This window comes from Mus musculus, chromosome 1 (genome assembly GCF_000001635.26).
Source record: "Mus musculus strain C57BL/6J chromosome 1, GRCm38.p6 C57BL/6J".
In the NCBI taxonomy this organism is placed as follows: Eukaryota; Metazoa; Chordata; class Mammalia; order Rodentia; family Muridae; genus Mus; species Mus musculus.
In genome coordinates, this window is record NC_000067.6 from 72,308,157 (window position 1) to 72,320,654 (window position 12,498).

The 12,498-nt window shown below is 43.7% G+C and overlaps 1 protein-coding gene across 5 annotated transcripts in view; it reads left to right on the forward strand.

Annotated features, from left to right (window-relative positions):
- Positions 1 to 12,498, forward strand: part of Xrcc5 (X-ray repair complementing defective repair in Chinese hamster cells 5) — an 87,537-nt gene that overhangs the window by 740 nt on the left and 74,299 nt on the right. For 4 of the 5 annotated variants that reach the window (XM_006495892.2, XM_006495893.4, NM_001357519.1 and 1 more), the window contains exons 2-6: positions 2,279 to 2,392; positions 4,252 to 4,435; positions 5,998 to 6,046; positions 7,303 to 7,425; positions 10,843 to 11,034. In XM_006495892.2, the coding sequence (XP_006495955.1) occupies positions 2,279 to 2,392; positions 4,252 to 4,435; positions 5,998 to 6,046; positions 7,303 to 7,425; positions 10,843 to 11,034 (662 nt within the window). The remainder of the gene's footprint in view (positions 1 to 2,278; positions 2,393 to 4,251; positions 4,436 to 5,997; positions 6,047 to 7,302; positions 7,426 to 10,842; positions 11,035 to 12,498) is intronic. The other variant, NM_001357520.1, reaches the window with a different exon arrangement.

Here is a 12,498-nt window from a genome sequence, read left to right on the forward strand (position 1 = left end):
TTTCCATGAGTGGTAACATGTGAATGGGAATTCATTCGGAGCTCTGAAAGAAAAGCAAAACAGAATGCTCAATTTCTAAGAATCTATGATCTTAGAATCCTAGATTAATAATGGAAATTACTGTAAACTTTAGAGAGGTTGTTTTTGATCACTAGAGAGAGATGCAATGGCAAGGATCCATTCATTCGTTTAATACAAACAAGATAGGGGTTCAATAACGGAGCTCTGTTTTCCTCCACCCCCATTTGGGAATTTGATGAAATTATGAACCCATAATGATGTTGCTCGCTTCCTTTGTTCCTCTGCCTTCAGTTGCTGAGAACTTTGTAGCTCCCGTGAAGGACTTACTGTGGCAGATGTACTTGATAAAATTCTAGCAGGTTGTATTGCTTCAGTGTGGTAATGAAGAGCTGCAGTACCCTCCCAGTTTGTCTTCCCTGGTTTTCTTACTGCTTCCAAAGACTTTAAATTATCATAAACCATTCTTCCAGACCAGAATTTACACTGTCAAACTCTTTGATGCCTTACTCTGAATCTCTAATTCTTGACAAAAGACTCCCAGTCTTTTAGTGTTTGCTACTTTAAAAGTAGATTTGTGGCCGCCTATTAAAGGAACACAGCCAGCATATTTTGTGATGCCTACATTTAAAAAAAAAAAAGATTTTTATGCTGAAGGAATCACTGTGGGATGTAATTTGAATTCCTCTCAAAGGTATTCTGTAGTTTATTAATGTTCATCCCAAGATAGGTTGTTGTTGTTTCTGAAACCTGTTAAATTTCAGAGTGTCATGTGATTCCATTCTTTATGAACTAAGGGAAACTAGTATTTCCTTTGAGTGTTGCAAAAACGTCAAAATTGGGGGCTCATCCCCCACTATAGGAGCTGGTCCAAGTTTTCCAAACACCTCTAGAGTCAGATGATGACCGTCTTAACTGGTCACTTTTCAGTCTTTGTCGCCTAAGATGATGCCCAGAACAGCTCACATTCTGTCTGGTCAGCACAAAAGCACGGATGAGACTGGTAGGATCAGGACTGTTAATTCTGCAAACAGCTTTAGACCTCATCAAGCCCAACATCTTACTGCCTGACTGAACTAACAGTGAGGTTAAGTGACATTGCCTAGGGGTCAGAGCTAATTAGAGGAGATAGGACTAGACCCAGGTCTCTGGATTACTAACCTAGGTTTTTGGTTATTTTTTCCCCACCAAAAGACCCTTCATTTTCTTTCTTGAATACATTATAGTGTTTTAACAACATAAAATGTTTGTGAGGATAGACTGTTAAAGCCGTATCATCTTGGTGACTCAATCTATAGTTTACTTTGAAATTATGAGCTCAGGTCTTTTGTGGTTTCTGTTTAATTAAATTTTGTGTGCAAAATGCATAGAGCTTCACATATGTCTGGTTTTGCTTCTGATTTGTTTTATTTTCTTAGTCTCTGTGATAGTATTAATCATTAAGTTGACAAACCTTAGAATCGTGGGCCTTAGAATCAGATAGGCCTTTGGGCCTGCCTGTGGGGGATTGTCTTGATTATGGTAATTGATGAGCAAAGACCCATCTCAACTGTGGGTGTGCCCGTTCCCTCCTCAAAGGACTCAGGATTTTATAAAGTGGGAGAGATAAGCTGAGCATTGGCATGTGTGCGTTCATTGTGCTCTGGATGTAACATGACCAGCTGTGGCTGGATGTAACATGACCAGCTGTGGCTGGATGTAACATGACCAGCTGTGGCTGGATGTAACATGACCAGCAGTGGCTGGATGTATCATGACCAGCTGTGGCTGGATGTAACATGATCAGCTGTGACTGGATGTAACATGACCAGCTGTGGCTGGATATACCGTGACCAGCTGCCTCAAGTGCCTGCTGACTTGTTATGGCTCCCTCACTATGATGAGCTATAACATGACCTATGACCTAAAATAAAGGCTTTATCCCTTAAGTTACCTTCCTCAGGGTATTTTACCACAACCATAGGAAAAGAAACCCAGAGAGTCCACAATATATGATTGCTGATTAATGTCCTGGTGCTGTTGCTTATGACTGTAACTTCACCAGTCACATGATTGACCCCTCTGTCTATGTGGCTTTTAGGAAATAGTAGAGCCATTCACAGGCTCTCCAGAGTGGAACTTTACGTGTTTTTGAAACTCAACACCGTCTTAAACATGTTCTCTCCCTTTATCCTTTTTACGTAGCAGGACAGGGACCCACTTCAGAAACTTTGCTAATAGCGTCTTTTTTCTTGTGTACTTTTGGGGCCTTTGTTTCTAGGCAGCTGTTGTGCTGTGTGTGGATGTGGGGGTTGCCATGGGTAACTCCTTTCCTGGTGAAGAATCTCCAATTGAACAAGCAAAGAAAGTGATGACTATGTTTGTCCAACGACAGGTAAGTTTCAGATTAACCTTGAGCTTGTGACACACACTTTGAACACTCACTGCCTTTGTCTCCTAACATAAGACGCCAGCCTCCACTGTATTTCTAGCCTGTGTTTCTCAAGAGTCTGTGGGGCGTTTCTTACATGTACCCAAGCCTGCTTACCTCTGGAGCCCTATATCCTTTGCTTTTCCTGATCAGGCCTCTTCTCTAGATACAATGTTGCTTAGCGGAAAGGAAAGGCAGTATAAAATGTTTAATAAAAGTCTCTAGAGCTGACAAGTTGCATCTGAATCCTTGCTTTACCTGTCATTTACTAACCCCAAGATCTCGGGCAAGCCCTTAAATTTGTTTGTGCCCAGTCCAGTTATTTTTTTTTTCAGTGCATCACAAATATTAATATCTTAATTGACTTTTTTAAAAAGTCATAGCTGGGACTGGCAAGATGGCTCAGCGGTTCAGAGCACTGACTTATCTTCTGAAGGTCCTGAGTTCAAATCCCAGCAATCACATGGTGGCTCACAACCATCTGTAATGAAATCTGACGCCCTCTTCTGATGTGTCTGAAGACAGCTATAGTGTACTTACATATAACAATAAATAAATCTTAAAAAAAAAAAAAGTCATAGCTGGATGGTGGCCCAGGCCTTTAATCCCAGCACTCGGGAGGCAGAGGCAGGTGGATTTCTGAGTTCCAGGCCAGCCTGGTCTACAGAGCAAGTTCCAGGACAGCCAGGACTATACAGAGAAACCCTGTGTCAAAGAATCAAGAGAAAAGGGGGTGGGGGGAGAGTCACTGTTCATGGCTGATGGGTTTCATGGAGAGGCCCTGCCTGTGTCAGTGTCATAGCCCAGCTTTAGAAATCTCAGAATGCCTTTTTGTTGTTTTGTGTTTGTCAATAAGTCATTAAGGCCAGGTCACATTTAATTATGGAGCAGGAATTAGAATCTCTTCTTTTATTAAAAAGTAGCCTGAAAATGCAAAGGGATGGATGTTGGCTATCTTGAAGACACGTAACATAATGCTTCAATGCCCTGTGTGCAAAGTAAGAAAAATAATTTTCCCTATCAGACAGTGTTGCTTTCAGGAATAAAGCAGTTCTGTAATCTGGGCGTGGTGATGTATGCTGCTGGCCTCAGCCCTCAGAAGGCTGGGGCATTTGAGGTCAGCATGGGCTACACAGCAAGTTTTTAGCCAACCTGGGCTACAGGAAAAGACCCTGCTTCAAAAACAGCTGCCCTGGTTTATAGTTTCTGTTTCTGGTATAACAACAACAACAAAAAAAACCTAATGAAAAATAGCTTAGAGGAGAAAGGGTTTATTTTACTTCACGGTCCAGGTTCAAGCCCGTCTGGGGAAGTGAAGGAGGCAGGGACTGAACTGCCAGTCACAGCTAAGTCAGGAGCAGAGAGAGAACAAGGCATGCACGCTTACTGTGCTGAGATGAAAGGTAAGACCTACAGATAGTGACAAATCTGCTTAGGTGCAGGAGAGACTGCTCAGAGGTTAAGAGCACTGGCCGCCCTTCCAGAGGGTGGGCTCAATTCCTAGCACCCACATGGTGGTTCACAACCATCTGCATCTCTACTTCCCAGGGATCCATATTCTTGGGGCACCAACCACAAACATGAACAGATGCACACATAGGCAAAACACCCACCTACATATAATAATAAAATAATATTTAAAAACTAGAAAAAGTGTGCTTAGGGCATAACTATCATTGTTAGTAGTCCCATGTTTTTTTAATCTAGTATCTGGTGGCCCTGGGGACCTGCTTAAGGGGGGTAATGGTCTTCCTGCTCCCTGAAAGTTAGGTGTTCTCCAAGGTGATTCCAATAGTCTTCAGCCTCTGGCTATTCCTTCCTAGGTATTTTCGGAGAGCAAAGATGAGATTGCGTTAGTCCTCTATGGCACAGATGGCACTGATAATGCCCTTGCTGGCAAGGACCAGTATCAGAACATCACAGTGTGCAGACACCTGATGCTACCAGATTTTGATTTGCTGGAAGACATCGGAAACAAAATCCAGCCAAGTTCCCAGCAAGCCGACTGTATCCTTTCTGTGCCTAAAACGACAAGATTTCCCCATTTATCTGGGGAGTCATAATCCAGTTTGGTGAGGCTCTCCCGGAGTCCCAGATGTGACTGACTATCTGGGCATATTTTCCTCCGAGGAAAGGGTGTTTGTGTAATTAATATGGAGTTAATTAGTACCCAGCTCCAGGGCTTCTAGTGTCTTGCTCTTTCTTTGCGCTGTGATATTGAGAGGTTGGGAAGTAGAGGAAGTAGAGGAAGGGGGGAGTCCGAGGGAGTATATGCACATACTGACCAGGGGATGGGTTTGCATTGGGGCTGGCTTGCAGTTCAGAGGTTCAGTCCTTTATCATGGCAGTGTGCAGACTGGAGAGTAGCTGAGAGTTCTACATCTCAATCCACAGGCGGCAGTGAGAGAGAGAGAGAGAGAGAGAGAGAGAGAGAGAGAGAGAGAGAGAGAGAGAGAGAGAGACAGATACCCCAGTGACACATGAGAGAGAGAGAGAGAGAGAGAGAGAGAGAGAGAGAGAGAGAGAGAGAAAGAGCACGACAGATACCCCAGTGACACATTTCCTCCAACAAGGTCACTGCTGCTCCAACATGGTCACACCTAATCCTTTCAAATAGTGCCACTCCCTACGAGCCTCAGGGGCCATTTTCATTCAAACCACCACAAATGACGTCTATTCAGATTCCTGTGCTAACCGCTCCGCTCTTCTGGATGGAGGATGTTTTTATGCCAAAAAATAAGGTTGCTATTGAAGCAGAGATTTCTCATCTCTTCCATGGAGGCCTGCTCCAATTTGATTCTCTGTTGGTGTGATAAGATACGGACCATAATCAAACTGGGAGGAAAGGGTTCATTTTAGCTTCCTTATGGGAGGAAGCCCATACAAGAGCTCAGACAGGAGCCTAAAGCACAAACAAATGGAGGAGTGCTGCTTACTGGCTCCCTCACCTCCACCCCCATGTTCAGCTATCTTTCTCAAGTAGCCCACGCCCACCGCCTAGAGATGGCACCACCCACTGTAGTCTGGGCTCTTCTACACCGCTTAGTTATTAAGAAAATGCCTGCAGACATGCCAACAGGTCAATCTAATGGAGACAATTCTTGAGTTGAGGTTCAGCCTCCTAAGTGTGTCAAGTTCACAATCAAGATTAGCCATGAAAATAAAACCCTGTCTCAACACACACACACAGAGAATAGGGTTCTAATCTTTAGTATTTTTCTAAAAAATTAGTAGTACCATTCTTGACCACTAGGAGGTGCTGCTGTGTTTGGTGTTGCTTGCTGGCTTGCATTGTATTTAAGAGTGGATTGCTGACGAAATATGGGTTCTAAGAATTGTTAAATGACATCTTAGAGTTTTTGTTAAATGGATATGTGTTTTTTCCTCCACACTATTTGTTAGGATGTATATAAAGCACTTATGAAATAGAGTCTGGGACACATGGGGCAAGCCCTTTTAAGTTGTCCAGTGTCTGCTGTTGTCAGTAGTATGGGCTTTGCTGGGAGAAACTGTGATGTTCATGGTTAAGAAGGGAGTGTTGGTGTTCTTTCAATCCTTAACTAGCTGAGTCCTGGACGCCCTGATTGTGTGCATGGATTTGATTCAGCGTGAAACCATGTGAGTGTCTCACCTGAAGACAGGAGTGGGGCTTTCTGGGAAAAACAGGGGTCCATGTGTTCAGAGGATGCGTGGTTTGTTGTTAATTAAGTAGCGCGTTAGTCTGGCAGCGCCTTTCTAGCTTATGAAAGTTTAAAACAAAGGACTACCTTTGGTGGGAGTTTCTCTGGATGAAATAAGTATTTGGCATACTTTGGTTTTCTTGTTAACTAGCTTAAACTAGTTAACCCCAAATCTTTAAAAAGTACCAAGTGGTATGATCCATAAGTAGTTGGTGTGCTGTACACAGTAACTGTCAACTTCCTAATCCATTTGCTTAATTACTGAGTCTTAAAAGTGTATGCCCTTGAACACATAGGGTTGCATTGTTTGAAAAGACATTTTGTGATAATATCCTGGGCCTGAGTCTTTTATTATTGTTTCTCAGTCTGTATCCTTTGCAAAATCCTGCAACTAATCCCAGGTGTAGTTCCCAGCAAGATGTTTGGGAAGTGCAGCTGCCAGGCTGATGTCTTCTTACATCTGGAGTCCCTTGTTTATGCTCTGAAGCTGTGCAGGTGGGAAGGCATTGCTTTCAGTCACAGTGCTAGAAACCAGGGCTGGGCACACAAGAATATTACATTTTGTAATGTTGAGCCCAGTGTGAACTATATGAAGCTGATTTTGTATCTAATAGGAACTCAACTGAGCTCAACTGAGCTCAAATGTAACTGTGGTTACATTTGAGAATGTAACCACACTTAATTATATCAGATTCACGCCATCTCTCTGATCAGTGATCATGTATATTTCAGCTCTTAGAAAAAAATTTAGGAGACTACTTCCTTTAAAATCTCTCTCTTTTTTTTTTAATGTTTTTTGTGTTTTGTGTCTGTGCGTGCACATGCATACACGCATGTGTGTCCACTTATGTGTGCATGCTACAGCATATGTTGGAGGCCAGAGGACAACTTCATGGAGTTAGTTTTCTTTGTGTGCCCTGGGTGAGTTTTGGTGATTGCAGGCCACAGGCTTGCACGGCAGTTGTCTCTGTGGTGAGCCATCTCCCTAGGCCTCAAAGAATGACCTTTTTTTTTTTTATTTTGAGACAGGGTTTCTCTGTGTAGCCTTGGCTGTCCTGGAACTCACTCTGTAGACCAGGCTGGCCTCGAACTCAGAAATCCGCCTGCCTCTGCCTCCCGAGTGCTGGGGTTAAAGGCGTGTGCCACCACGCCCGGCAGAGAATGACTTCTTAATGTGTTCATTCTGTCTTTTAGAGGGAAGAAGTTTGGGAAGAAGCATATTGAAGTGTTCACTGACCTCAGCAGCCCGTTCAGCCAGGACCAACTGGACGTTATAATTTGTAACTTGAAGAAGTCTGGCATCTCTCTGCAGTTCTTGTAAGATCCTGAGAGTAAAGCATAGGGGATCTCGGCATCCCTCATGCAGGGGGCAGGGCCTACATAGATGGCTCCCAGGGGGCTTCTGTCTCAGCTGAACAGGGGGAGCTGCTAGGTGGGATTGGCCACCTTGCATGTATCGGCCATTCCTGTGTTCATGGAACTGTTCTGAGCTGAGGTAAGAAAGAGAAGGAAAATAGTGATATTGGGCTCAATAGCAGATCACTGCTTTTAGAACCAAAGAATCAAGGAATTTAAAAAACAAACAATCAGACTCCATCTTTTGAGGATGTTTAGTTTGTCTCCTGTCTGCATAGATGGCATCAACACCCTGATAGTTCCTTTTTTGTGTGGCTCAGAGAGTGATATCTACAAACAGCAGTAGATTGAGGGTAGACAGAACTGTTATGTTGGGAATCATCTTATAGCACATAGAGTATGTATGTTTAACCCTTTCTCAGGATGCAGACACATAATAAAATGTAATATGTATATTATAAAATTTTGGGAGAAAACGTGTATTTTATAATGTAAAAGGAAGAGGGTCCCTCCTCTCCTAGTAACTTGAATTTCTCCTCTAGCCTTTACTTTCTGTGTCTTACATCCCCACTAAAACTTACTGTCATACTAATCCTTCCTGCTGCATTTAAAACCCATTTTTTCTCGTCCTATTTTTGGCCGAAGCAGAGTGATGATACAGGGTGTTGAATTATTAATCTGATCAGGGACGTTCACTTTTCAAATTGAGAACTGCACTAAGAAGCCTTCAGTTCAGAGTGGTAAGCCTGCGGCCTCTTAGACTGCCTGCCATGGGGGAGTATGAACCCCTCTAGCATGCACGTGTGTCCCCCTTAAGACTGCTGAGGGACACCTTCCCAGGGGACTATAGAGAAGACTTCAGAAGAGCCCACCACATCGGCACTCGTTAAGATGGTACTTCAGAGAAATTAAGTGCTTTTTAAGTGGCACTTGTCACCGAGCTGGGGTTTCTCAGTGCTGCGGAAGGCCAGCTTAGCTCATTCTCCTGCCCGTAGTCTCAGGATGCCTCCTATTTGAAGCATATTGTACTGCACTTTCTCCTGACGTCAGCTGCTTCTAATCTCTTTATCTTTCTATGTGCGTCCACAGTAGTGTGCTCAGGAGGAAGGTAGTCTGTCTTCTGCTTGCTTGCATGCACTGGATGCATTTGCCCTCTTGCATTTGTTTTCTTTCTGTAGGATAAGCTGCCACTGTTCAGTGCATTCCATGTATTGCCAGTTGCCTTAGTTCCATTTAAAACATACTTGTTCCTTCGGCATAGTTTTTAGCTTCCTCTACTCTGGTCAGATGCAGCAGAGAACGAGCTGTTCTAGGCTAATCGTGTGCAGGCCATGTGGATCTGTCATGCTAAGTAAACGGGGAAAAGGCTTACACAGAAAGCCTTATTTCAAGTGTAGCAAGCAGAATGATTGATTGATGGCCTGTAAAGTATCCACCCACACAGGGGTGACCTACAGAGTGTGGGGGAAAGGGTTACCCGATTCGGCCGCCTGTGTTTGGAAGAATGGAGTGAAGTCAGGGATGCCGGAGCACAAGAGCTTCACCCTGTTGGTCAGGTGACTGAGTGGCTCTGGGACAGTTGTTTCAGCTCAGTGGCTTTAGTTCCTTTTCAGAAAAGAGAAGCAGAAATCTCCACTGACTTAGTATATGAGAACCCATGCTATTATTTAGATGAAAACATTTCTACAGTACCATATCATAATATTATCTTAACTATATTTGGGTGCTTTTCAATTTGCATATGTATTGATTAATATGTTTTTAAATTAATTTTTATTTTCTACGTGTGGGTGTTTTGTTCACATGTATATCTGTGTACCACATATGTGCCTGGTGCCTGTGGAGACCAGAAAAGGGTATTGGGTCCCCTGGAAGTAAGTTACATGTGGTTGTAAGCTGCCATATAAGTGCTGGGAACCAAACCTGGGTCCTCTGTGAGATTAACAAGTTCTCTTAATTGCTGAGCCAGCTCCCCGGCCTCTGATTATCTAGTATAATTTGTGATTTGTAATCTCAACCTAGATTTAGCCTCATTTCAAACAAATAACTAGAGAGAAACATAACAGAATTAGGTTTTATTTCTGTCTGGGAATATTCTGATTTCTGGATAAGATTTTAATGTCACAATAGCATTTGAATTTTAAGTATTTTATGTTTCACAACCTCTTATTTCTTATTATGGCATTCAGGGTCCTGTGCATGCTAGGCAGTCAGTCACTCTGTCACTGAGCTACATTCTCAGCTTCATCCTCGAATCCTTGAGGGGTCCTAGGTGGCTTCTCCAGCACTCTGTTTGCTATGTGGTGCCTGGCCTTGCTCTAGGAAGCATTTCTTCTGACCTTTAACCTCTGGTATTAGTGACCCTCAGTGAGCTCTTCTAGATCTCTCCCTCAGACTGTTGATTCCTGAGATTTGTGTAAGTTTGAAGTCAGAGGGTGGAACACTTGAGTCCTTCAGAGGTATATTGTGGGACACACTGTGACACACTACCGTGTCCACACGAGATGTTTTCTATGCTTTGTTTTGTTTGTTTGTGTGGTTTGTATTTAATTTTTTTAGGGGGGTTTACAAGGGCGGAGGACGGGTATGAAGGGCCAGGAGATGAGTGGGACTGTGGTGGGTGAGGTGAAACTCACAGAGTCAATAGACAGACAAAGCAAAGCACACGGAGTCCTTCTTAGGTAGTAGAGTTGGGCAGCATGAGCTTGCCTCGGTCCATTCCAGTTGCTGTGACAGTACAGGCCAGGGGATTTACAGACAGACAGTTTCCCCTCACAGGTCTAGGGGAAGGGAAGACTGAGCTCACAGTGCCGATGCAAAGTTTGTATTTGGTGCAGGGGATGTCTGTCTTCCAGGTGATGCTGAGACATCACATGACAGAAAGGACGGAAAAGGCAGAAGGGCACTCAGTCGCCTGCTCAGCCATCAAATCAACCTGCTGCCCCATCCCCGTCCACCCCTGCCCCCCTTCACTTTCAATATAGGAAATTTGGGGTACAGAGCAACAGAACATAGTAGAGCAGTGTGGAAGATGCCATTCTGAGAGGGCAGCCAGAACAAGGCAGTGTGGAGGTGCAGTGAAGTGAACCATGGAGATGGAGAGAAAGGATCCAGGACCCGGCTGGAACTGTTCGTTTTCCGCACAGAGAGCCTTTTAGTTATTTGGTTGCCGGCAGCCAGCTTTCCCTTTCTATCAAATCAAAGGAGTGTTGGCTATTTAAAGCTGGAGTAATACTCGGGTAGATACACTGCATTTGACAGATAAAATTATGGAGCTGAGTAAGGTTGACTGATAGGCAGGCATCTTCCCCATTGGTAGTAACAGTCACAGGGTTGGAATCCAGGCTTGGAATCAGAGCTTATCTTCTTTCTCAATAGTTTGCCTTTTCCAATCGACAAGAATGGCGAGCCTGGCGAGAGAGGGGACCTGGACTCTGGCTTGGACCACCTCAAACCCTCCTTCCCTCAAAAAGGACTTACTGAGCAGCAAAAGGAAGGCATCCGCATGGTGACAAGGGTGATGCTGTCCTTAGAAGGCGAAGACGGGCTGGATGAAATTTATTCCTTCAGGTAGGAAATGGGGACACCAGTGGCGACTCTCCGTCTTCCCACGTGATCTCTCTCATCCGATGGCTTCTTAATTCCTTAATGCTGTCTTTCTCTGAGCTGTTCTTGACTTTGCAGCCATTCTTTAGTAAGTGTTCTGACTTTTATTAAAGAAGTCTCCAGCTCACTCTTAAATCTCCTTTTCTTAGTTGGTATGGTTTGCCCAGGGTTCTCGTTTATTCCCAGATGTGCGACTGACATGTGGGAGCGCATAGAGGCCTCGGGGACAGTGGTGGGCTTCATCTTCATCCAGGCTTGGGGCTCATGTGTTGGACCGCACACTTACACATTTACTAAACCCATTTAGAAAATGCTTAAGTCCTTTTATTAGTATATATTGGTTATAGGTAATTGTTCTTGTTATGTCTTTTCTAAACAATTCTTTTTTTTTTTAAGGTTTATTTATTTCATGTATTCATATACATGAAATATACTGTAGCTGTCTTCAGACACACTAGAAGAGGGCATTGGATCCCATTACAGATGGTTGTGAGCCACCATGTGGTTGCTGGGAATTGAACTCAGGACCTTAGGAAGAGCAGGCAGTGCTCTTAACCGCTGAGCCGTCTCTCCAGCCTCTTGCTATGTCTTTTCATTCACGTGAATTATGTCTTTTGATCACACTCACTCCACTCCTGCCCTTTCATTCCTACCGATCCCTCCTTTTCTCTGCATTTCCTTTCTACTTTCATGTCTGTTTTTGGTTTTGGTGACCTGATGGGTTTATCCAATGAGGGCTGTTTACTGGAGCATGGGCGAGGGATTACTTATAGACAATAACTGGCTTACCTGTAGTCATGCTATTGAAGAAAATATCTCTCTTCTTATCCTACCAAAAGAAAAAAACCTATCCTCCTTTCTTATAAAGTGTTAACTGCCTATAGAACTTGAAGCAAGGGCAGAACCTGTGAGCCCCTCCACACCATGATGGAGTGTTGAAAGGCCCAGTCTTGGAATACAACATTCTGCAACATTCCACCACGTCCTCCAGGTTTTACATTTTTTTATGACCCATCTTCTGCAGTGTTCCCTGAGCCTTGTAGGTGATAATATAGACGTTCCACTTAGGGCTGAACATTCAACAAGCACTTACTCTTAGCACTTTGACCACCTATAGTCCTACCTGTAGTAATCACCACCTACTGCAAAAAGATTCTCTGATATAGCACCACAAATCTATGTGCAGAAACATAAATGTTAAGAAGATAATTTGATGGGCCTGGAGGGATCGCTCAGTGGTTAAGGGTGCTTCCTGCTCTTCCAGGGGTCCTGAGTATGTCCTCATGTGCATATACCTAAACAGACACAGTCACAGATACACAGTTTTTAATAAAGAATTTGAGGAGGATATTATGTCAATTTAGCAAAATAATGGTAGCTTCTTCACTAGGGCCTGTGACCTTTGTAGCCATGGGCTTTTGACTAGGT